This window comes from Mustela lutreola, chromosome 16 (assembly GCF_030435805.1).
Source record: "Mustela lutreola isolate mMusLut2 chromosome 16, mMusLut2.pri, whole genome shotgun sequence".
Taxonomy (NCBI): Eukaryota; Metazoa; Chordata; class Mammalia; order Carnivora; family Mustelidae; genus Mustela; species Mustela lutreola.
In genome coordinates, this window is record NC_081305.1 from 43,136,958 (window position 1) to 43,163,756 (window position 26,799).

The window sequence follows — 26,799 nt, forward strand, 5'->3', positions numbered from 1 at the left end:
AGCATAAATTTTTGGCAGTTTAGCAGGGTTTTTCATTCAAGGTGTTCTGAGTCTGTATACTGGGTCGAGTCTGAGAATTGACTGACAGTCCATGACTTTTTATTATTCAAGTTAGACTTTTGTTCACATGACTAGAACTCTTTCACTTACACAGATCAACTAAGATTTAGACTTCTCATCTATTTCACTTCCACCAAAGTGTACTAACCATACTCTGTAACAGATATTTAAAAAAATCTTTCATGTCATTTTGCATTCATTGCAATGTTATTTCATATTTTTAAAATCCACATTTTAAGTTATACTTAAATTTTTAAAAATTTCCACTGGAGGGGCACCTGGATGGCTCAGTGGGTTAAGCCTCTGCCTTCAGCTCAGGTCACGATCTCAGGGTCCTGGGTTCGAGCCCCGCATTAGGCTTTCTGCTCAGCAGAGAACCTGCTTCCCCCCCCCCTGCCTACTTGTGATCTCTCTATCAAATAAATAAATGAAATCTTTAAAAAAATTTCCATTGGAAACTTAATTTTTAAGTAAAACCTACGCTTCAGGAAGCTTAACTATTATCGTCTTTTTAGAGGTAAGTGAAGATGTTGAGAGGACTCAATCTCACACTCATAATATTGCAGTCTCTCATATAGTTACTACATCCAGATGACAACCACACACATTATCTTCCATCCAGATTTTAACTTGCATAAGTTACACTCAAACACACACAAACAAATTTACCAGATCTCTCACATGATCTCCCAGGCATACTCAGTTAAAACTCACATACATCAACCTCAAAGTCACAACGTTTAATCACCTGCCCTTGCATTGTCATACAATTCATGCAGAGACTTGGGTACAGCCACAGACCACTTTCCCATACTTTGGATATCTCACTCAACACCTTGGACAATATCAAGTGCAAACCAACTCATACATGTGATCAAGAATCAGATCCAGGGGCGCCTGGGTGGCTCAGTGGGTTAAAGCCTCTGCCTTCGGCTCAGGTCATGGTCCCAGGGTCCTGGGATCGAGCCCCACGTATGACTCTCTGCTCCGCAGGGAGCCTCTTCCTCCCCTCTCTCTCTTCCTGCCTCTCTGCCTACTTGTGACCTCTGTCTGTCAAATAAATAAATAAAACCTTAAAAAAAAAAGATCCAGAAACACAACCACTTGTTCTCACAGATAAATTTCTTCACATGGCACTTTGAGATAGGAGATTTGCCTCTTCTGGCAGATAATTTGTATTAGTTTCCACCCTTCTCAGTTCTGGTTTCTCATACATACACACTTAGACCCCACAATGTTGCTTCACTCCTCTTCCACGCATACATGTAAGATTCAGATCAGCTCCCCCGGCCCAGGGATCGGTTTCGTCCATCAGGGAGACCAGCCTCCTCCCTTCCCAAGGCGGGACACTTACACATCCAACCGCTCCTGCTAGTCATAGGTAGACCCAGCGCAAACAGCCTCCTACAGAACGTTACAAACTCACTGCCCGCACACTCGCGCCACCCTCAAGCATGCGTAATCAATCACAGGTTTCAAATGCCCCTCGCGCCTAAGCCACGTTCTAATACATCACTTCACAATCACTGCGCGCGGTCCCATACGGGTATACAGCCCGACCACTATTTCAAACGGTCTCAAAAACGTTTCACAAACTTGTTTCCTCACTCAGGACACAGTCGGTGTAACACACACATCCTCTCCCTCACATCCTCTCCCTGCCTATCAAATTCGTCCTTGGCCACTCGCATCTTCGGACTCAGAAAACACAGTTCACATTGCCACCTTACAAACGAAGGCCGGATTCCTCCGCATCGAATAACAATTATCAAACTACAGCACGTGCGCGTCCACCTTGAGGGAGTAGGGACAGCTACGGTGCCAGGCTTGAAATCCGCCCTCAGAGAAATCCGAGGTCCCCAAATCGGACCCAAATTTCGGGTCTGAGCCGTGGAAGGGGAGAGGTTGTAGAGTCACTCCAAGCTCGGAGTGAAACTGCGCAGGTGCATCCCGAAATGCAGCGAAGGATTTACCTCTTTCAGCTCACGCGTGCTTTCCTTTCGGACTACGTTTCCCAGAGGACACAGCGGTTCAAAGCTAGTTCCGGTAGAAACGTTGGCAGAGTGGTCGGCTGCTGAGACTGGTGAGAGCTTTCTACCCAACCAGCAGAGCGTGCAAGACTAGGTGTGCGGTCTCTCGTGGAATGCGAATCAGAATTTGGACCAGAGCCCTTCCTGAGGATGCTGAAGGTAAGGACTCCTGGAGCTCCAGGCCTTGGCAAGAGGAGTGTCTGGAGTGTTAGGCCTCTGAAGTGCGGGAGCTGCTCTAGGGAGGGTAAATTGGATGGTTGTAAGCTCGTGAAGGGAATTTTGTCTCCGGACTAATGGTTTTGTCTCCGGACTAAGTGTATTTGGCGGTTAGTCTTGAGAGCGACTGGATTCGGGAGCGTGCTTTTGTGACCGTGTACTTGTCTGCGTGACCATTTGTGTGAATGGAGTTTGTATGTGATTGTGACCATGATTGCGGGTGGCTATTTCTGTAAGCCTCAGATACTTGAGTAAATGAAAAAAAGCACAATTACACAAAGCGTTACTCCCAGGTTCACATAATCAGGCAGTTAGGGAGACATTCCAGTATCCAACTGTAGATTCATACAACACAAAGCCAAAAAGACGTAATCCAACCCACGTTTATCATAATCGCACAGCCTAAGACCCAGACACCTATATAGTAATACAAAACGACCACTCCCCAATCACAACTCCCCTTATGCCCACTTAACCCTCATCCCCAACAGTTATCTGTAGAGCTCAAACACATCACCAAGTATCATAGAATCACAGTTACTACCATGGTCACAGACAATGTCTACTCCACATCACACACAAGGTCACACAAAGTTTGAGCTTTAAGAAGGGCCTGGTTGGGGGCAGCTGACTGGCTCAGTCAGTACAGCATGGGATTCTTGATCTTGGGGTTGTGAGTTCAGCTCCACATTGATTTTACAGATTACTTGGGAAAGGCCTGGTGTCTCATAGTTCTTCTCTACCTCACTAATTCTGCCATTCACCTTAGAAACACCTAGAGTAGGAGGAAAGAATAGCACTGTTGGACATCCAGAATCAGTGTCTAAGAAGTCTGTGGGGACTGGACAGAGTAGACATGAAGAGGGGAGAAAAATGTCATTCTATATTAGCACTTTGGGAGCTAAGAAGCAGGATCATCTCATGTCTTTTTTTTTAAATCCCTCTCATCCAGCAATATTTTTCTTTGCACTGAGAGTTTCTTCTAAAGTGGAACTAAGAAGAGGACTAATACATTGAATCTTAAAAACATGGCCCATGTAAGTTGATTTTTTTGTTTCTAATTGATGTCCTTTTTTTCCTATAGTCATATGAATATTTGCATTCTTAATACTGATATTATTGCCTGACTATCGTACAGACTTATTAGTGAGTAAGTGGTGGCTTCAGAATTTTAAAGTCTTCCCTTTTTGCTCCTCTCCTTTCTAACCCAGTGTTCCAGTAAGCAGTCAACGAAATACATCCAGAACTGTAAGATACTAAATTTGTTGTTTTAAGCTACTGTATTTGTTACAGCATCAGTAGAAAGTGAACACACCATTTGAATTTGGAGTTTTCTTCATGAGGAGACTGCTTAAATTGATACAGGGCTTTTGGGAGTTTTCTTTCTTTCTTTCTTTTTTTTTTTTTTTGAAGATTTTATTTATTTATTCAAGAGAGAGGGAGAGAGAGAGCAAGTGCACAAGCGGCGGGGAGGGGCAGAGGGGGAAGCAGTCTCCCCACCTAGCCCAGAGCCTGAGCCCAACAGGGAGACTGATGCATGGTTCACTCCAAGGACCCCAGGACCATGACCTGAGCCAAAGGCAGAGGCTCAAACGACTGTGCTACCCAGGCACCCCAGTCTTATTTCTTCTTGAATCAGTTTAGTAATTTGTGTCTCTCAAGAAATTCATTTATTTCTATTTAGTTGCCAGATTTGTTAGTATAAAGTTGTTTATGATATTTCCTTATTATCCTTTTAATGCCTGTCAGGTCTATAGTAATACTCCCCTCTTAATTCCTGATCTTAATAATTTATGTCTTTTTTCTTAATCAGTATACTAGCAATTTATCAATTTTATTGATCTTTTCAAAGACTAGCTTTTAGTTTTATTGATTTTTCTCTCCAGTTTGCCCTTGCCTTGATTGCTATTTCATTGATTACTGATCTTATTCTTGACTTTTTTTCTGTGTACTTTGGGTTTAATTTTCTTTTCTTTTCTTTTCTTTTCTTTTTTTTTTTTTTGAGCTCAAGATTCCCTTTTTTCTTTTACCCATGGGCTACTTAAAAGAGCATTCTTTTACAAATTTTTTTTTTAAGATTTTTAAAAATTTATTTATTTGACAGAGAGAGATCACAGTAGGAGAGAGGAAGGGAAGAGAGAGGAAGGGAAGCAGGCCCCCTGCTGGGCAGAGAGCCCGATGTGGGACTCGATCTCAGGACCCTGAGATCATGACCTGAGCTGAAGGCAGCGGCTTAACCCACTGAGCCACCCAGGCGCCCCTTTAACTTACAAATTTTGAGGGACTTTTTCATATCTTTTTGAGAATTCGCTTTTAATTTATTCAATTCTTTTGTGGTCAGAGAACATACTTTGTAATATCAATCCTTCTAAATTTATTGAGACTTATTTTTGGCCCAAAATGTGGACTATCTTGGCGAATGCTCAATGTGCATTTGCGGGAGGGGGAAAGCTGTGTTATACTACTGACGGATAGTGTTTATCAGTTAGGTCAAGTGTTTTGTAGTAGTACTCAACACTTCTATATCTTTTCTGATTTTTTTTGGTCATTTGGTCTATCAATTACTGAGAGAGGACTGTTGAAACTTACAAATACAGCTGTTGATTTGTCTGTTACAATTCTGTCCGTTTTGCTTTATGTTTAGAAATTCTATTAGTAGGTGCATGCATACTTAGGATTGCTATGTCCTTCTTTTAAAAGTTTACTTATTTTTAAGTGATCTCTATACCCAGAGTGGGGCTCAAGCTCACAACCTTGAGATCAAGAGTTGCATGTCCTTCGGACTGAGCCAGCCAAGTACCCCCAAATTCCTATATCCTCTTGATGAATTGACACCTTTATTATGAAATTTTCCTAGTGGTAATATTCTTTTTCTTGCATTATGTTTATTAATATAACTGCTTCAGCTTTCTTTTATTGTTATTTCATGGCATATCTTTTTTTTTTTAAGATTTTTAAAAATTTATGAAGGCAGACGCTTAACGGAGCCACATCGTTTTTTAAAAGATTTTATTTATTTATTTGACAGACAGAGATCACACGTAGGCAGGGAGGCAGGCAGAGAGAGAGAGGAGGAAGCAGGCTCCCCGCCAAGCAGAGAGCCCGATGTGGGGCTCAATCGCAGGACCCTGAGATCATGGCCTGAGCTGAAGGCAGAGGCCTTAACCCACTGAGCCACCCAGGTGCCCCTCTTTTTCCATCCTTTTAACTTTCTTTAGCCTTTTTTTTTTTTTAAGGTTTATTTATTTATTTATTTATTTTGAGATTTTATTTGTCAGAGTGAGAGAGAGCACAAGCAGAGGGAGCAGCAGGCAAAGGGATAAGCAGGCTCCCCAATGAGCAAGGAGCCCAATGAGGGACTTGATCCCAGGACCCTGGGATCATGACCTGAGCCAAAGGCAGATGCTTAACCGACTGAACCACCCAAGTGTCCCTATTTTAACTTACTTTAGGTGTATCTCATATAGCAGCATAAAGTTTGGTCTTGATTTTTTTAAAAATTTTATTTATTTATTTGACAGACCGAGGTCCCATAGTAGGCAGAGAAGCAAGCAGAGAGAGAGAGAGAGATGGGAAGCAGGCTCCCCGCTGAGCAGAGAGCCTGATGCGGGGCTTGATCTCAGGACCTTGAGATCATGCCCTGAGCTGAAGGTAGAGGCTTAACCCATTGAGCCACCCAGATGTCCCTGGTCTTGCTTTTTTATCCAGTCTTTTGATCTCTGCCTTTGAGAATCTAGAGCAGAGGTTAGCAATCTGTGGCATGCTGACCATCCAGCCCATAGCTGTGTATGGTAATTTAATATTGATAAAAGTGGTATCTCAAAACTGCAGGCTAAAGATTGACTTTTTAATTGAGATATAATTGGCATGTAACATTATATTAATTTTGGATGCACAACATAGTGGTTTAGTATATGAATATGTTACAAAATGATCACTGCAGTATAGGTAATATCCATTACCACACGTAGTTAGTTTTCTTTCTTGTGATGAATACTTTTCAGATCTAGTCTTTTAGCAACTTTCAAATATACAATACAGTATTAATAGCTGTAGTCACCATGTTGTACATAATATCCCTAGGGATTATTAATCTTATAACTGGAAGTTTATATCTTTTGACCAGCTTCATCCATTTCACCACCCTCCCCCACCATCTGACAACCACCAGTCTGTTCTTTGTATCTATGAGTTTGATTTTGTTTTCTGTTTTTAAATTTCACAAATAAGTCTTTTTCTGTCTGACTTATTTCACCTATTGTAATGCCATCGGGGTCCATCCAGGTTTTTGGAAATGTAAGATTTCCCTTTTTTTTTCCTTCAAGATCTTATTTTATTTATTTTTTAATTTATTTGAGAGAGAGCATGAACAAGAGGAGGAGCAGAAGGAGAGGGATAGGGACAAGCAGACTCCCCTGTGAGGAGCCCAACGTAGGGCTTGATCCCAGGATCCTGAGATAATGACCTGAGCTGGGATCAAGAATCAGACACTTTGGGCTCCTGGGTGGCTCAGTAGTTAAGCATCTGCCTGGCTCAGGTCATGATCCCAGAGTTCTGGGATCAAGCCCCCCCATCGTGCTCCCTGCTCATTGGGGATCCTGCTTCTCCCTCTCCCTCTGCCTGTTGCTCCCTCTACTTGTGCTCACTCTGTGTCAAATAAATAAATAAAATCTCTTAAAAAAAAAAAAAAAAAAAAAAAAAAAACAGTTGGACATTTAGCTGACTGAGCCACCCAAATGCTCCTCCTTTTTTTCCTTAATGGTTGAATAATATTCTTGTGTATGTGTATCATATTTTCTGTATCCATTCATCCACTGGAAGACACTTAGATTGTTTCTAGTACCTGTGGGACATTTTTATGTCTTCTTTGAAGGAAGGTCTACTCAGGTCCTCTGCCCATTTATAATTCAGATGGTTTAGGGTTTTTTGCTGTTGAGTTGTATGAGTTCTTTATATTTTGGTTACTAAACCCTTATCAGATACATCATTTACAAAAATTTTCTCCATGTAAGTTGCCTTTTCATTTTGTTGATGGTTTCACAGAAGATTTTTGGTTTGATGTATTCCCATTTGTTTATTTTTGCTTTTGTTGCCTTTGCTTTTTTGGTATCATATCCAAAAAGTCATTGCCAAGTACCTTTGCTGCCTATGATTTCCTCTAGAGGTTTTATAATTTCAGGTTTTACATTCAAGTCTTTAATCCATTTTGAGTTGATTTTTATGTATGGTATAAGATAGTGGTACAGTTTAATTCTTTGTCATGTGGCTGTCCAGTTTTCCCAGCATCATTTATTGAAGAGATTGTCCTTTCCCCATTGTATATTCTTGGCTCCTTTGTTATAAATTAATTAGCATTATGTATGGGCTCCCTATTCTGTTTCACTGATCTTTGTGTCTGTTTTTATGCCAGTACCATACTGTTCCAATTATATAGCTTTGTAATGTGGTTTGAAATGAAGGTATGTGATGTCTCAGCTTTGTTCCTTTTTCTCAAGAGTGCTTTCGCTACTTGAGGTCTTTGATGGTTTCATACAATTTTAGTGTTATCTGTTGTATTTCTGTAAAAAATTCCATTAGGATTTGAAGGATTATATTGACTGTAGATTGCTTTGAGTTATACAGTTGTTTTACCACTGATAATTCTTCCATTCCTCATGGGAAAACCTTTTCATTTATTTGTGTCTTTTTCAGTTTTTTCCATCAGTATCTTACAGTTCTCTGTATAACAATTATTTTGTCTCCTTGGTTAAAGATAGGCTACTGACAAATAGTATTGGGTAACTAGAGCCATTTTCAAAAAACAAAGCCCATTCTTTACTCATCTACCATATAAAATAAACTCTAGTTAAACTGAATTATTTAATTTTTAAAAATGTGATCATAATATTACTAGACTAAAACATGGGAGTACTCCTTCATGACTTTGATGTGAGGTAGGACTTTCTAACTAGGACTCAGAACTCTAGGAACTAAAAGAGAAAGTAGTAACAAAGTTGATTACATAAAAATGAAAAACTGCATGGCAAGAAACATTGGTAAGCAAAGTAGGAAGAGAAATGACAAAATGGGAAAGGTATTTACAATTCACATACAGACACTGAACTTATCATCTAACTTATAAAGACTTAGAAATTTTTTTTTAAAGATTTTATTTATTTATTTGAGAGAGAGAGAATAAGAGAGAGCATGAGCGAGGAGAAGGTCAGAGAGAGAAGCAGACTCCCCGTGGAGGTGGGAGCCCGATGTGGGACTCGATCCCGGGACTCCAGGATCATGACCTGAGCCGAAGGCAGTCATCCAACCAACTGAGCCACCCAGGCATCCCAAGACTTAGAAATTTTAAAATGAGACCAAGGGCCCAGTAGAAAAAGAGTCAAAAGGGCATGAATAGAGATTTCACAGAAAAAGAAACATGAAAAACCCTAAAAAAAAAAAAATACTCACAATTCAAGAAATCCAATTAAAATTCTATTGACATATAATTTCTTTATCACATTAAATTGATAACACTTGATCTTAGCCAAAAGGCTGAGAAGCGATCACATTAAATTGATAAAAACAAAATGTTTTGACAAAATGCTTTGCTGCCTTGACTGAGGAAACGGGTATTTTCATATATTGCTGGTGTCTGACAAAGTGGTCCAGCTGCTGTAGAGGACGACTTGACAGGATCTACCAAAATTACAAATGCATTTTCCATTTAGACCTAGCAGTCTGATTTCTGAGGCTTTCTGGTACAGATATGCCTGTATGTATACAAAGTGACATATTTATAGGACTATTCATTATACTATTGTTTGTTAGAGCAGAAGATTGGAAACAACCAAGTGTTCATCTAGAGATGTCTGGTTAAATAAACTATGATAAAAAATGGAGGATATGTACCTATAGAAAAATAAGGAAACCATTAACTTTAGAATTTAAAAATCAAGCATAGAACAGTGTATATATTATAGTATGTTTCCTTCTGTGTGAAGTGTGGAAAGATATATACATATATTTACTTAATATATATAAATATGTAATATGTATAATATATGTAATATATATAATATATATAGAATATATAGATAGTTGCTTAAAAACATTGCAAAGACACACAAAGAAACTTATAAAATAGCTCATCTATAAGGGGTTAGGAGGTGGAGGAAAAAAGGAAAGGACAAGAGTGGGTGTAAGACATCTGAATGTCTATTTTTTTTTCTGAACCATTTAAGAAAGGAAAATAAAATATAAAAATAAAAACTTGTCATTAAGGTTGGTGGTTTTCTCTACTCATATTCGGCTATATAGATAAAGTGAGAATAGGAAGAGAGTTAGATTTATATAGGATTCAGGCTTTGCTTAGCAAGTATGAAAAGGAAGTCATTAGGAGTCATTATCAAGTTGGAGGATTAGATGAATATAGAATTTAAGTTGGGTAAGAGGTGGAGAAGAGGTATGAGTATGGTGAGTGACAATATAAAGGTGACCAGAGAGAAAGACAGTTGGAGATGTCGAAGTTACTGTTAGTGATGAGGTCTTAGATAGTGATACAAAGCGTGAACTAGAGTGGAAGACAAGATCATTGGAGAGGAGGTGAGGGAATTGGGAGGGCAGGTTAATAGATGGAATCCTTATATAGATATTTGAAATCACTGAGAATTAAGATAGGAGTAGTGTTGGGAGATGGTGGCACTGAGCCAGGAGCTAAAATTCTTGAGGGGGGAAAATCTAGATGTTAGCAAAGCACTACAGTAGGTAGAGATAATGCATGTCTGACGAAATGATGACATTAGATTTTAGGGGAGGGACAGTTGCTGGCAACAGCAATGAGAAGAGAGGACAGAATGAGTTTGAGGACAGAGTAAGATTGTAGGAGAAAAACCAGCCACCCACATGAGATGTCCTCACAGGAAATGGTGTTGTAAGGGAGGGTTAATTCAATCAGACATGGGAAATCTTTGAACTTTTCCATAATTTTGACTTTTCCAAATAGACATTGTTAAGAATTGGTGTAGGGTGTTCTCACTGGGTGGAGAGATATTTTTATAACCCAGCTTCAGAAGTCACATAGTCATTTCTGTTATACTTTATAAGTTGAGTAAGTCACAGCTGTTTTCCCAGGATCATGTTCAAGGGCCGAGGACATAGACCTTATATCAATGGTGTGGGGGTATGTCAAGGTTACATGGAAGAAGAGCATATGGGATGGGAGTTGTTATTCTGTCTATCCTTGGAATATACAGTCTGCACTGGGTATTTACTAAAGAATTTGCTTGAAAAGTAAAAATGGTTATGACATAATAGTCATACTGATGAAGAAAAATCTCCAAGTCCTTTTTCTCAAGTTGGAGGTTTTCATAAGACATTCTGGAAAGATTATAAAATTTCCAACTATTTTACTTTGTTGGAAACTTCTACTTATTTTTTTAACTTTCTAGATGACTGATTAAGTTTTCCATTCTATACAAGAGAATGTGTCTGCAGAAATTGAATTTTTAAGAGCTCATTTCCACTAAATTCCTTTTTGACCCAGGTCACAAGCTTCCAACCTTTCCCTGTATACTCACTATATACTATATATATATGCTGTTCCTTTCTTTCCTGCTTTCTTTTAGCACCTCTTCTTCCTTTTGAAAAATAGCTCTTATCATTTCAAAAACAGTACTGTGCTCTGTCATTTTAGGGGTTGGTGATGTTCAAAGATGTAGCTATAGATGTCTCTCAGGAGGAATGGGAATGCCTGAACCCCACGCAGAGGAATTTGTACAAAGATGTGATGTTGGAGAACTATAGCAACTTGGTTTCACTGGGTAAGTTTATCTGCCTCTTATAATTTAGAATCTGTTTCTTTGAATTTCTGCTTCCTTTACTATGAATTTTAGGGCCAGGGCCACCTTTCAAATGACTAGATGAATTTTTTCTTTGTATAGGAATGAGCACCCTTAGATGGGGGTGTATCTTCATTTTTCCCATCCTCACCCCTTCCTCTGGTCCTTATAATTGATGTTCTTCTTGACGATTAAAGAACTGAATTGGAATTCTGTGCCATTAAAACTTATGCTTGATTATTTGATTATTTAATATTAATATTAATAAATCCATTGTTAACTAATGGTCAAAGAAACCACTTCATCTTTTTTTTCATTTACACTGTGCTAAACCTGTGGGTGCACTAGAGTAGGTTAAAACTATATATATGGGGTCTGGGTGTGAAGCTCTTTAACTTTCAGTGATGAAACTGATGGACTGGGTCAAGAAATACCACTTACTATTTAGTGTTTAAATGAACAATATTCCATTTCCTACAAAAAATGTGCTTTCTTTTAAACAATTTGGCTTTGGTAGTTAGTTATATGCTAAGAACTTTTCATTTAACATTGAAAAGTATCTGAAATAAGCATACTCAGGAGGTTGTTTTCTCCAAATAGTAAAGTGGAGACCGAAAGCTTACTAATTTAAATAGCATTTTATCACCTATTTATTTGTTTTGTTTTTTATCTTGAGTTTACCGGAATATGAGTATTTAATTTTTTCTTTCTTTTTTTTTTGTCTGTAGACTATCAAATACACATTTTGTGCTTTTATTTATTTATTTATTTATTTATTAACCAATTATGAATCATGGTATTTGGGTACTTTGATTTCTCCTTCATCTCCATTTTTTTTCTTATAATCAGGACTTTCTATATCTAAGCCGGCTGTGATCTCTTCATTAGAGCAAGGGAAGGAACCCTGGATGGTTGTGAGGGAAATGACAGGAAGACGGTGCCCAGGTGAGTAAGCAATGATCTAGAGGCAGGAAGCTATTTCAATTGGTCAGAATATTAGGCTGATAAGGTTATTTTAGACAAATTAGGGAAAACCTGATTTCTTTTTTTTTTTAGATTTTATTTATTTATTTGATAGAGAGAGATCACAAATAGAGCAGGCAGAGAGAAAGGAGGAAGCAGGCTCCCTGCTGAGCAGAGAGCCCGATGTGGGGCTCGATCCCAGGACCCTGGGATCATGACCTGGGCCAAAGGCAGAGGCTTAACCCATTGAATCACCCAGGTGCCCCGGAAAACCTGATTTCAAAACTTATTACAACACTATGTATTCAAACAGTTCAGTGCAATATAATAGGGGCATCTAAGTGACTTAGTCACTCTCTTGATATTCAGCTGTTGATACTCTAACTCTCTTGATATTCAAGATCTCTGCGTTGTGAGATTGAACCCCACATTGGGCTCCGTACTCAGCATGGCATCTTGAGATTTTCTCTCTCTCTCCCTCTGCCCCTCTCCACACATGTGCACGCTCTCTCTAAATAAATAAATAAATAATTTAAAAAATGGAATGGAATAAAAAGGTTGGAAATATACTCCCAGATAAATGACCAAATGATTTTATACAAAGGTGCCAAGATCATCCAATAGGGAAAAGGACTGTATCTTTAACTGGATATCCATAGGCAAAAGAACAAAGTTGGATCCTTACCTTATACCATATACAAAAATTAACTCAAAATAGATCAAAGAACTAAATGTAAGACCCCAAACTAGAAGAAAACATAGGGAAAAAGTTCCATGACATTGGATTTGGTAGGGATTTCTGGGCTATAACACCAAGCAAGGTATAGGTAACCAAAGCAAAAATAGATAAATGGGATTATACCAAACCTAAAAATGTCTGTTTATCAAAGGACACAATTAACAGTGTTTATTAATTTTTTAAAAAATTCCTACGAGTTGCTTTATGAGATGACAGGAATACCTTTTTTTAACTGTTATAGTAGTGATCAAGAACATATGTTCTGGGGGCGCCTGGGGCTCAGTGGGTTAAGCCGCTGCCTTCGGCTCGGGTCATGATCTCAGGGTCCTGGGATCGAGCCCCACGTCAGGCTCTCTGCTCCGCGGGGAGCCTGCTTCCTCCTCTCTCTCTGCCTGCCTCTCTGCCTACTTGTGATCTCTGTCAAATAAATAAAATCTTAAAAAAAAAAAAAAAGAACATATGTTCTGGATGTGAGGGCGATCTGGCTGCGATATCTGTCACCCCATTGATCGCCCGGGTTGATTCGGCTGATCTGGCTGGCTAGGCGGGTGTCCCCTTCCTCCCTCACCGCTCCATGTGCGTCCCTCCCGAAGCTGCGCGCTCGGTCGAAGAGGACGACCTTCCCCGATAGAGGAGAGGACCGTTCTTCGGTCAAGGGTATACGAGTAGCTGCGCTCCCCTGCTAGAACCTCCAAACAAGCTCTCAAGAATATATGTTCTAATGGTATATTAGGAAAAATTAAGATCAATTAGGAGTTGGGGAACTTAAAGAAAATTACATAGACGAAGTAGAGATAGCGGAGGGTTGGATGCCTGGGTGGCTCAGGTTACAGGTCTGCCTTTGGCTCAGATCATGATCCCAGCGTCCTAGGGTCAAGTCCCACATTGGGCTCCCTGCTCCCTATGGAATCTGCTTATCTCTTTCCCTCTGCCCCTTGCTCATACTTTCTCTCTCTCAAATAAATAAAATCTTTAAAAAAAAGATAGCAGAAGGTTGATTGGGATGGAAAGAGGTCCTCTAGGAAAGTACAGGGTCCTGGAGGCCAAGAGTAGGGCCATACTACAGATTAGAGGTCTTTGATGATATCTCTGAATCAGTATTAGTGCTTGTCTGTGTCTACAAAAACGGTTGCTGATACTTTCATAGAAATTATGTAAACCTATAGATGAAGTTAGAGAATTAACATCTTTACTCTGTTGTCTTCCTATCCATGAACACAGCATGTTTCTTCAAGTATTTTTTAAAAATTCTTTTATTAGCATTTTATAATTTTTATCATATAGATCTTATACATATTAAATTTTTTACCTCAGTATTCCGTTTTTCAGGAGCATTTATAAATGGTATTGCCTTTTTATTTTGGTTGTTATGTGTTGTCAATGTATAGAAGTTCAATTGATTTTATATTCTGTGACCTTATTCAACTCAGTTATTTCCTTGTAGGTTCATTATTATAGTCAGTCATATCATTTGCAGATAGATAGTTTTATTTCCTTTTTTCCCAAACTGTGCACTTTATTTTCTTGCCTTATTGGAATAGCTAGAACTGCAAGGGCCTGTATTAAATAAGGGTGGTAATAATGGACATCCTTTTTAGCAATTTTAGGGGGAAAACATTCAGGATTTGGTGTTTTATCATAATATATATTAGCTCTAGGTTTTTTGTACATGCCCTTCATGCTCTTTAGGAATTTGAGGAAGTTCCTTTCTCTTCCTAATGCCCTGAGAGTTTTTTTTTTTTTTTATTCAATTAATTAACATAAAATGTATTATTTGTTTCAGGGGTACAGGTTTATGATTCATTAATCTTCACAATGCCCAGTGCTCACTGAAACACATACCCTCCCCAGTGTCCATCACCCAGTTACCCCATCCTTCCACCTTCCTCCCCTCCAGCAACTTTCAGTTTGTTTCCTATGAGTAGGAGTCTCTTATGGTTTATCTCCCTTACATTGAGAGTTGTTTTAATCATGTGGTTATTAATAGGATCATGGGATTTTTTCTTCCTTAGTTGTTGATATGATGGATTACATTGATTTTTAAGTATGGAATCAGTCTTTCACACCTGGAATAAATCCCACTTAGTCATTGTATATCATTGTTTTTATACATCATTGAGTTTGGTAAAATTTAATTGTGGATTTTTTTCATCTAAGCTCATGGGGGGTGTTGGTCTGCAGTTATTTTGTGTATGCTGCCTTTGGTTTTGGTATCAGAGTAATCATGGCCTCATAAAGTGCTTTGGAAAGTGTTCTCTTCTGTTTTCTGGAAGAAACTGGTTACAAGATTCTGGGAATGTTTGGTAAAATTCTTCAGTGAAGCCATGTGGACTTGGAGATTTCTTTTTTGGGATCTTCTAAATTATAAATTTGATTTATTACTATTTTTTTTAAGATTTTATTTATTTGAGAGAGGACAGAGAGAGCATGAGTAGGGGTAGGGGCAGAAGGAGAGGGACAGGCAGATTCCCCACTGAGTGTGGAATCAGATGCAGGGCTCAATCCCAGGACCCTAAGATCATGACTTGAGCCAAGTCAGATGCTTAACTGAGCCGCCCAGGCACCCCAAATTTGATTTCTGTAATAGTTACCAAACTACTCAGATGACCTATTCATGTTGGCTAAGTTTTGGTAGTTTCAGATTTTCAGGGAATTGGGTCCATTTCTTCTAAGTTTTCAAAGTTGTGAATGTAAGGTTATATATATATTTTTAAGATTTTATTTATTTGACAGAGATCACAAGTAGGCAGAGAGGCAGGCAGAGAGAGGAAGGGAAGCAGGCTCCCCACTGAGCAGAGAGCCTGATTCAGGGCTCGATCCCAGGACCCTAGGATCATGACCCAAGCCAAACGCAGAGGCTTTAACCCACTGAGCCACCCAGGTGCCCCGGTTATAGGTTTCTTATTAACCTTATAATTGTGTGTATATATGTATATAATCCATATATGTGTGTCCTCATAGTCCTTAATTTTTTTTGTTGTTGTTGAGACTTCCTCTTTCACCCACGGAGTATTTAGAAGTGTGTTATTCGGAGATGTCTGGAGTTTTTCCTTTGCCTTTCTCTTATTGATTTATACTTTAATTCCATTGTGGTCTCATGTGAAAGAGGGAACAGCCCACAGTCTTCCTTTATGTTTGACCCCAACAGCAATTTCAGAGGTTCCCAAGACCACCCTTAGATAATTCACTAAAGAAGTCAGAACTCACTGAAAGCTGTTATCCTCACAGTTAACAGTTTTTTACAGCAAAGGGATACAGATTAAAATCAGCCAGGGGAAGAAACACATGGGTAGAATGTTAGGGTCCGTGATCAAAGGAACGAGACTGACACAAAGCAAAAATCAAACAAAGTTTTATTTCAGACAAGCATCAAAAATCAAACTGACTGGTAGGGGCCATCTCTTAGGAAGAGACGATGACGATGACACCAACAAGGTCACTCCCAAGAAGGCGGCTCGGATGAGGCCGCTCTGGACGAGGCGGCTCCGCCGAAGAGGCCACTCTGGAGGAGGCCGCTCCTAGGACTAGGCCCTCCCAGGTCGGAGCCGCTCTCAAGAAGAGGCCAGTCTGGACGAGGCCGCTCCCAGGACGAGGCCACTGCTGACGAGGTCACTCCCTGGAAAGGGCCGCTCCCCATAATGATGCCACTTCAACAAGGCCGCTTGCGTTGGCGCCACGGCCTGGGGGGGCGGGGCTGGGGTTTGGGGTGGCGAGGCCGCTTGTGGCCGGGCCGCGGCTCAGTGGTGGCAAGGCTGCTCACTGTGGCGAGGCTGCTGGCGGTGAGGCTGTTGGCGGCGAGGCTGTTCACCGTGGCGCTACTGCCTACGACTACGATAACCAGGATGACCACGACGCTCCTACTCTCCCGAAGACTACCCTAAGGGCTATAACAACAGCTATTCTAACAGCTATTCTAACAGCTATCCTAATGGCTATTCTAACGGCTATCCTAACAGCTATTCTAACTGCTATTCTAACAGCTATCCTGATGGCTATCCTAAAAGCTATTCTAACTGCTATTCTAATGGCTATTCTAACGGCTATCCTAACAGCTGTTCTAACTGCTATTCTAACAGCTATCCTGACGGCTATCCTAAAAGCTATTCTAACTGCTATTCTAATGGCTATTCTAATGGCTATCCTAACAGCTATTCTAACGCTATTCTAACTCCTCTTCCTACTCCAACAGCTGTTCTGACTCCCCCTACTACTCTAACGGCTATTCTGACTCCTCCTACTACTCTCCACAGTAAACATGTGCGCCCCACTGATTGGATGTCTCCATCTGGCCTGGCCTGCCCCTGTATCTGGGGTTTGCAACTAAGTTCCTCTGGCTAACCAGGCCCTTACAGGTAGAGCCCAGGATATTTCCAGACATGGAGCTTCCAGTTGCATTCATGGACAATACTAACTATTCCCATCAACTGTGTGTAACTATACCATGTAGCATTGCCAGATAGGGAAACTAACCTGAATACTGGTGTCCAGAACTTTATTGGGCTCTGGGTTGGCTGCCCAAGTGGTTGGCCTTTCTATTTGCAGCCTCTCAAGAGGTAGATGATACCTTTAGATACCTTTAGATTCCTGCCTCTCTGCTCGCTGCTCAGTGAGAATTGGTACCACACAGCTCAAAGCCTACATCATAAATCCCATTGTTAGACTGTCTGGTAGCTATGGTCCTAAACAAAGATGTAGAGATTTTATCCCTGGAGATGAAGACAAAAGACAGATCTCTCTTTGGTGAAGTTTAAATTCTTTACTATATACATCATAGAATATACTCTGTGTGATTTTGATTCTTTTAAATTTAAGATTTGCTTTACAACTTAGAATGGGGCGCCAGTTAAATGTCTGTCTACCTTCAGCTCAGGTCATGATCTTGGGATCCTGGGATTGAGTCCTGTATCAGGCTCCCTGCTTAGCAGGGAGTCTGTTTCTCCCTCTGCCCCTCCACTCCCTCTGCCCCTCTGCCTTGGGGTGCCTGCTGGCTCAGTCATTAAGTGTCTGCCTTTGCCTCAGGTCATCGTCCCAGGGTCCTGGGGTTGGCCCGGCATCAGGCTCGCTGCTCAGTGGGAAGCCTGCTTCTCCCTCTCCCACTCCTCTTGCTTGTGCTCCCTCTCTCACTCTGTCTCTCTCTGTCAAATAAACTTTTAGAAACTTCAAAATGAGACATTTTAAAAAAAAAAAGAATAAGGTCTGTCTTGGGGAATGCTCATTGTGTGCTTGAAAACATTGTGTATTCTGCTGTTGTTGGGTGACATGTTCCATTCAGTTCTTCTATATCCTTGCTGATTTTCTGTCTGGTAGTTGTATCAGTTGCTGAGAGCAGGGCATTTGAATCACCAGGTATAATAGTGCTTTGTCTTTTTCTCCTTTCAGCTCTCAGTTTTTGCTTCATGTATTTTGAAACTCTGTCAGTGGTACTTACTAGTTTTCTTTATTCTGAATCTATTTTATCTGATATTAATATAGCTATTTCTACTTTTTAAAAAATTTCTACTTTCTTTTGATTAAGGTGTACATGATACACATTTTTCCACTCCTGCTTCCAGCCTACCTATGTCATGATTGAAGTGAGTTTCTTATAGTCACAATGTTGGTAGTCACACTGTCCATTGTGCCAGTGTCAGTCTTTTAATTGTGATTTAGTATTTTAAAGTATTTTAAAGGTATATAATAAAATAATAAAATACATGAAGTATTTTTAAATTTACCTTTAAAATAATTATTGAAAAGATTATTGATGCATGAAGGCTTATATCTACCTTTTTCTTTGTTATGTTTTCTTTTAATGATTTTATTTATTTGAGTATTAGAGTGCAAGTGAGGAGAAACGGTATGTGGGTGGGGGGAGGGGCAGAGGGAGAAACAGACTCCCTGCTAAGCAGGGAGCCTGATACAGGACTCAATCCCAGGATCCCAAGATCATGACCTGAGCTGAAGGTAGACGGACGTTTAACTGACTGAGCCACCCAGGCTCCCCAGCCCTTTTGTTGTTTTCTTCCATTTCTTGTTCTTCTGTTTCTTGTTTCTTGCCTATGAATTACTCAGAGGTTTCTAGAGTACCTTTTGACTTATGCTTTTTAATATGTTGCTTTTGTTTTTTTATTTTTATTTTATTGTTTGTTCTGAGTATTGGCATATATGTACATACCTTTCACAGCCTGCTGGTTTTGATATTTTACCACTTAAAGTGAAGTATAGAAACCTTACATCCATTTAGATCCCTTTATCTTCCCCACACTTTTGGTATGATTGTTTTAAGTATTTCTTCTATATACATTGATCACCGCAAGAGATAGTGTTAAAATTTTTGCTTTACCATAAAGTAGGACTAAAGGAACTCATGGGGTAAAGGGTAGCCTGGTAATTTTTTTTTTCTTTTTGCTCATTCTATTCTTTCCTTTCTGAAGGTCTGAGCCTTCTTCTGTTATTATTTTCTTTGTTTTGGAAGAGGTTCCTTTAGCCACTCTTTAAGGGCATGTCTGCAACAAAATTCTGTTAGTTTTCCTTCATCTGAGAATGCCTGTATTTCTTCTTTATTCCTTAAGAATAGTTTGAATGAGGGGCGGCTAGGTGGTGCAGTCGGTTGAACGTCTGACTCTTGGTTTCAGCTCAGGTCATGATCTCAGGCGTGAGACTGAGCCCCACATTGGTTCTGCGCTCAGCTTGGGGTCTGCTTGAGTTTCTCTCCCATTGCCTCTCCCCTTCACATACTCTCTTTTTAAAATAAATTAAGTCTTTAAAAAAAGAAGAAAAAGAACAGTCTCAATGGGTATAGCATTTGAGGTTAACAGTTATTTTCTTTTACTACTTGAAAATTATTGTGCTGTTTCCTTTTGGTCTCCATGGTTTCAAATGAAAAATCTAGTCTTTTGAAATAGTGTTTATCATCAATATATAATATGAATTTTATTTTATTTTATTTTTTATTTTTATTTTTTTAAAGATTTTATTTATTTATTTGACAGAGAGAGATCACAAGTAGGCATAGAGGCAGGCAGAGAGAGAGGAGGAAGCAGGCTCCCTGCTGAGCAGAGAGCCCGATGCGGGACTCGATCCCAGGACCCTGAGATCATGACCTGAGCCGAAGGCAGCGGCTTAACCCACTGAGCCACCCAGGCGCCCATAATATGAATTTTATTTTAAAGACTTTATCTAGTTTTTAGAAATGGATGTCTTGGTTTTGAGTTCTTTAACAAGTCACTGAATTGTACACTTCCAAATCGTGAAACTGGTAGATTTTGTGTCATATGAGTTTTACCACATACACAAAATCAGTAAAAATGGACAAAAGACCTGAGTTCCCAATCTTCTTTATTAAAGAAGATATGCAGGGATACCTGGGTGGTTCAGTGGGTTAAGTGTCTGCCTTCAGCTCAGGGCATGATCTCAGGGTCCTGGGATTGAACCCTGCATCAGGCTCTCTGTTCATCAGGGAGCCTGCTACTCCCTCTCTCTCTCTGCCTACTTGTGATTTCTCTCTCTGTCAAATAAATAAATAAAATCTTAAAAAAAATAAAGAAGATATGCAGTTGGCCAATAAACATACAAAAAAATGTTCAGCCTCACTTGTCATCAGGGAAATTGCAAATCAAACCATATGCAGTATCATGACATATCTGCCAGGATGCCTGAATGAATGTAAGATTGACAATAACAAGTGCTGGTGAGGATGTGAAGAACTGGAACTCTTTTATAGTTTGATGAGAAAATGAGGAAACTATTGGATAGTGTCAACGAACTCTGAACAAATGTATATCCCATGATGCAACAATTTCATTTACGAGAATGTTCATAGCAGTACTACTAACAGTAGCTAACAATTGAAAACAGCCCAAAAGTCCATCACTATGAAAATAGAAAACTAATAGAAAAATAAATTATGTTAGAACAGAATGCTTTATTCAGCTGTCAATCTTAAGCTTTTTCTTCTGAAACAGCCTCCTAAAAGCTCTAAGGTAAGAACAGCTTTGGCAAAAAAAAAAAGAAAAAAGAAAAAAGAATGACTTTGGCATGTCCTAATTGTTGAAAGGAGGTTAGTATTGTAGCACACCAATAAAACAGAAATGGACTCAAAATGAGGCCTTATAAGTACCAGAGGGCCTTATGTTCTCATGACAAAGAATTGGATTTTTAAATTTCAGTTCCATAGGAAGCTATTTGGGTTTGGTTATAATTTTGGCTGCATGTGACAGAGACAAAAAAAATAATAATGGCTAAACTATATAGAAGATTAATTTTCTCTGCATTAAAGTCCAGGCTAAAGTGTAAGCTCTGCTCTGCAAAACCATGACACCACATCCACATTGCAGTCTGAGGAAATGGGAGAATAAAGGACATAGGTCATGGGCTACCTGGCTTATAACCTTTCAGAAGCTACTGTATAATACAGTATTATTATAATACAGTATTATATATAATACAGTATTCTGTCTTTTTAAGACAGAATTTAGTTACATCGCATATTCTGTAAAAGAGTCTAGGAAATGCAGTGTTTATTTTGAGCAGCCTTGTTCTCAACTAAAAAACTGGGTTCAGTCAATATACAATATACATTTGTAGGCAATTAGCAGTCTCCATATCATAATTCTTTGGCCTGGTGGAAATTGTTGAAATACACTCTTGTACATGCTTATTAAATTGATCTCATTCTACACTGACTGTGGTAGATACTGATTGATTTGATTCAGAATATTTCTTTTTTTTTTTTTTTTTTTTTTTTTTTTTAAAGATTTTATTTATTTATTTGACAGACAGAGATCACAAGTAGGCAGAGAGGCAGGCAGAGAGAGGGAAGGGGGAAGCAGGCTCCCTGCTGAGCAGAGAGCCCTATGCGGGGCTCGATCCCAGGACCCTGAGATCATGACCTGAGCCGAAGGCAGAGGCTTTAACCCACTGAGCCACCCAGGCGCCCCTGATTCAGAATATTTCTTAAACATCCATAATTGCAACAAACTCTGAGGTAGATCACATTTTCAGAACCATTGGGGCGCCTGTCTGGCTTAGTCAGTTGAATGTTTGGCTCTTGGTCTCAGGGTTGTGGGTTCAAGCCCCATCTTGGGTGTAGAGATTGTTTAAAAAAATCTTCAAAAAAAAAAAAAATTCACACCCACTGACTTGACTTGTTATTTAACTCTCACCTTCTCCTATGAGCTCTCCTTTCTCTGTGTTCTGTGTTCTCCTTATCCTTTTTTTTTTTCATTCAGTTGCACGATGGTATTGAAGAGCTCTCCAAGCCTTTCATTTCTTATGTGAATTGTTTTTCAGTTATCTCTCTTTTTTACCATAGATGTGATACTTATTTTCTAACACAAAGCCAGCAATTAAAATGTGTTTCTTATCTTTCAGAGTTGGTGTCCAGGTGTGAGACCAAGAAGTTATCTCCAAAAAGAGACATTTATGAGACAGAGCCATCTCAATGGGCTGTCATGGAACAATTTAAAAGTCATATCCCTGAAAAGTCCATTTTCAGAGATATTTGGGAATGCAGTAGTCACTTTGAGACACAACAGGAACAGGAGAGCTATTTCAGGCAATTCGTTATCAACCATGAACCCATGCCTATATTTAACCAACATACTTTACTCACTCAGGAATTTTATAATAGAGAGAAAATTTTTGAATGTAAAGAATGTAGAAAAAACTTCAGTTACCATTTATTTTTTAGTCATCACAAAAGAACTCATTCTGAAGAAAAACTTTCTGAATGTAAGGAATGTGCAGAAACTATTAATACATTGTATCTTACTAAACAGAGAATTCAAAATAGTAGCAAGGGCAATGAATGTAAGGAATGTTGGAGGGCTTTTCTTCATTGTTCACAACTTAAACAACACCTGAGAATCCATAATGGTGAAAAACACTATGAATGTAAAGAATGTGGAAAGGCCTTTAATTATGGCTCAGAACTTATTCTGCATCAGAGAATTCACACTGGTGAAAAACCCTATGAATGTAAGGAATGTGGGAAGGCCTTTAGGCAGCGATCACAGCTTACTCAACATCAGAGACTTCATACTGGTGAAAAACCTTATGAATGTAAACAATGTGGAAAGGCTTTTATTCGTGGCTTTCAACTGACTGAACATCTTCGACTCCATACTGGTGAGAAACCCTATGAATGTAAAGAATGTGGGAAGACTTTTAGGCATCGCTCACACCTTACCATACATCAGAGAATTCATACTGGTGAGAAACCCTACGAATGTAGAGAATGTGGAAAGGCCTTTAGCTATCACTCAAGCTTCTCTCACCATCAGAAAATTCATTCTGGCAAAAAACCTTATGAATGTAGTGAATGTGGGAAGGCCTTTTGTGATGGCTTACAACTTAGTCTACATCAGAGGATTCATACTGGTGAGAAACCCTATGAGTGCAAGGAATGTGGGAAGTCTTTTAGACAGGGCTCACACCTCAAAAGACATCAGAGAATTCATACTGGTGAGAAACCTCATGAATGTATGATATGTGGTAAGGCCTTTAGACTTCATTCACACCTTATTCAACATCAGAGAATACATACTGGTGAGAAGCCCTATGAATGTAAGGAATGTGGGAAGGCCTTTAGCTATCATTCAAGCTTCTCACACCATCAGAGAATTCATTCTGGGAAGAAACCTTACGAGTGTGGAAAGGCCTTTAATCATGGCTTGCAATTTAATCTACATCAGGGACTTCATACTGTTGAGATGCCAGTAAGATTTCCTCTCCTTTCTCCCCATCCTAGTCTAGCATCATGATATCATTTTTAGAAATATTGGTTTTCCTTTAATGTAAAAGTTGGTAAAATAACTGAATTTATTAGTATTGATTTATTTCAGTAATCCTTGGGAAAAAACTTCAAGTGGAAAAATGAAAAAGTAATTAACAGGTAAAAATTCTTAATTGCTCTGGTTCAATTGCTGTTTCTGGGTTGTTATAACACCCAGTATTGGAGATCATTTTATAAAGTAGTGTTTTTACTGAAACTAGTGAAATGTGGCAGAAATAAAATCAAAACAGTTTCTTCTCATTCCACAAATCCCTGAGATAGCTAGTATGGGTGTGTAGCTCTTTCCTGCTCAAGCATACCTGCAAGGATGAAGGGTTTATTGGATGTCAGTGGAAGGTTATACCACCTAGAATGTTATATTTCATGGCGCTTTCTTTTTGCACAAATAATTGCAAACATTTTCTCAGGTGAATACATAATAGATCTAACTCACTGTTTTTAAAGCTTCAGAATATTTCTAGTATGGAATATATATCTGTATTTTAAGCCATTTCCTGCTCTACACATTAAGTTGTTTCTATTTTTTATCACAAATGACTAAAAAACATTCTTACATCATTCTTTCATTTCCGTTGGGTAGATTACCACCCATGTACAGTGTAAGTATGTTTTGATGTTACATTGATTTTTTTAATTAAAAAATTTAGGGGGCACCTGGGTGGCTCAGTGGGTTAAAGCCTCTGCCTTCAGCTCAGGTCATGATCCTGGGGTCCTGGGATCGAGCCCCACATCTGGCTCTCTGCTCAGCGGGGAGCCTGCTTCTCCCTCTCTCTCTCTGCCTGCCTCTCTGCCTACTTGTGATCTCTCTCTCTGTCAAATAAAAAAAAGTTTAGGTAATAAAAGCACATGCTACAAAATTCAAAAGTAATCAAACAAGTAAAAATTGAAGCTTCCTTAATATCTGGTTCTATAGCCACGTGGTTTACTTACCCAAGGTCAACCATAGCTGTCAATTCTTATATATTCTAGGGTTTAACTTTTATACTTGATCTTAGCCAAAAGGCCGAGAAGCAATCTAGGGATTAACTTTTAAAATTCTTTGGATGAAAGTGGATTAATCATAATCTTTTACTCATGAAATTCTCATTGTTATTCCAAATTTAGCCCTCTTTCACTTATTTTCAATATTATTCAGGGATTTACAAACATTGTGCCAATTACAAACTTACTTCCTTTCTGCTCCAAATCCTTCATATTCAGCTCTGCGATATTTGAACTCTCTTTAATGATATTATTTATTCGAGTTCTCTATTTTTGGTTAAGTCAGACAAGCAAAAGGTTTTTCAACTTTGTCTTTTAAAAAAAAACAACTCTTAAGTTTTATTGATCCTTTCTATTGTCTTTTTAAAAATTTATTTATTTATTTTTAAAATTTCTTTTCAGTGTTCCAGAATTCATTGTTTATGCACTACACCCAGTGCTCCATGCAATACGTCCCCTCCATAATACCCACCACCAGGCTTACCCATCCCCCACCCCCCTCCTCTCCAGAACCCTCAAATTGTTTTTTAAGAGTCCACAGTCTCTCATGGTTTGTCTCCCCTTCCAGTTACACCCAACTCCCTTCTCCTTTCTAACTCCCCATGTCCTCCGTGCTATTTGTTATGCTCCACAAATAAGCGAAATCATATGATAATTCTCTCTGCTTGACTTCTTTCACTCAGCATAATCTCTTCAGTCCCGTCCATGTCGATACAAAAGTTGGGTATTTATCCTTTCTGATGGAGGCATAATACTCCATGGTATATATGGACCACATCTTCCTATTATCTTTTTTTTTTTTTTAAGATTTTGTTTATTTATTTGACAGACGTCACAAGTAGGCTGAGAGGCAGGCAGAGAGGAAGGGAAGCAGGCTCCCTGCTGAGCAGAAAGCCCAATTTGGGGCTCAATCTCAGGACCCTGGGATCATGACCTGAGCCAAAGGCAGAGGCTTTAACCTACTGCGCCATTGGGTGCCCCTGGTTTCTGTTTTGATCCATTGATTGTTCAAGAGTGTGTACTCCTGAAAATTTATTATTTTCACATATTTGTGAATTTTCCAGTTTTCCTCCCGTTTGTAGTTTCAAACTATTGTGCTCAAAAAAGTAACTTGATATGATTTCAGTCTTAAACATGTTAAGACTTGTCTTATAGCCTAACATATGTGTGTTCTTGAGAAGAATGTGTATTCTGCTGCTATTGAATAGAATGTTCTGTGTATGTATGCTAGTTCCATTTGGTCTAAAGTGTTATTCAGGTCCACTTTTTCCTTACTGATTTTCTGTCTGAAATAGCTGTCCATTGTTTAAAGTTGGATATTGAAATTCTCCACTGTCCTTTTATTGCTTTCTATTCCTCTCTTCAGGTCTGTCAGTATTTGCTTTAATGCTTTAAATGCTCTGTTGAATGCATACATATTTATAATTTTTATGTCCTCTTTATGAATCGACTATGTAGCGAAACTTGAATGTAGCGAACTATGAGTTACTATATAGCGAACCTTGTCTCCTGACAGATTTTAACTAAAACTCTGGTTTTTTTTTTTTTTTTCTAAAACTCTGTTTTTATTGATTTAAGCATAACCACTTTTGCTCTCTTGATTACCATTTGCACAGAATGTCTTCTTTCTTTCTTTTTTTTTTTTTAAGATTTTTTTTATTTATTTGAGAGACAAATCAAGCAGGGGGAGGCGTATGGGGAGAGAGAGAAGCAGACTCCCTGCTGAGCAGGAAGCCTAATGTGGGGCTCCATCCCAGGACCCCATGATCATGACCTGAGCTGAAGTCAGATGCTTAACTGACTGAGCCACCCAGGTGTCCCAGAATATCTTTTCTATCCTTTCATTTTCAGCCTATGTGTGTGTTCTAAAGCTAACGTGATTTTCTTGTAGGCAGCATATTTGGGGATGTTTTTTCTTCTTCTCCCCCCCAACCTTTTTTTTTTGTTGTTCAGTCAGCTACTGCATGGCCTTAATTGAAGAATTTAATTCTTTACAGTTAAAGTAATTATTGATAGATAAGATCATGAAAATGTGCCATTGTCCTTCATGGTTTTCTTTTCTTTTCTTTTTTTTTTAAGATTTTTAAAATTTATTTGACAGATAGAGATCACAAGTAGGCAGAGAGGCAGGCAGAGAGAGAGAGAGATGCTTAACCCACTGAGCCACCCAGGCGCCCTCATTCATGGTTTTCTTACTGTATTATAGTTCCTTTGTTACTTTCT

General features: G+C 39.0%; 1 protein-coding gene and 1 pseudogene across 2 annotated transcripts; one reads left to right on the plus strand and one right to left on the minus strand.

The window, feature by feature from the left end:
• The first annotated feature begins 1,528 nt into the window (after window positions 1-1,528).
• On the plus strand, window positions 1,529-26,121 carry ZNF461 (zinc finger protein 461). 2 transcript variants are annotated; one of them, XM_059151509.1, is made up of 5 exons: window positions 1,529-2,249; window positions 3,259-3,343; window positions 10,954-11,101; window positions 11,969-12,064; window positions 22,173-26,121. In XM_059151509.1, exons 3-5 carry the CDS (start codon window positions 10,984-10,986, stop codon window positions 23,561-23,563), a joined length of 1,605 nt encoding a protein of 534 aa, XP_059007492.1. In that variant the 5' UTR covers window positions 1,529-2,249; window positions 3,259-3,343; window positions 10,954-10,983; the 3' UTR covers window positions 23,564-26,121. The 2 variants fall into 2 exon arrangements, with proteins under 2 accessions (XP_059007492.1, XP_059007491.1); XM_059151508.1 differs by having other exon boundaries at window positions 1,532-2,249; window positions 10,975-11,101.
• Window positions 8,741-8,846, minus strand: LOC131819040 (U2 spliceosomal RNA; annotated as a pseudogene).
• Window positions 26,122-26,799: the final 678 nt, after the last annotated feature.

Bases quoted from the DNA above. Each gene is read 5' to 3' on its own strand.
- ZNF461 (XM_059151508.1), top strand. The intron at 11,102-11,968 runs GTAAGTTTATCT...TCTTATAATCAG, and splicing joins TAGCAACTTGGTTTCACTGG to GACTTTCTATATCTAAGCCG. The intron at 12,065-22,172 runs GTGAGTAAGCAA...CTTATCTTTCAG, and splicing joins GACAGGAAGACGGTGCCCAG to AGTTGGTGTCCAGGTGTGAG.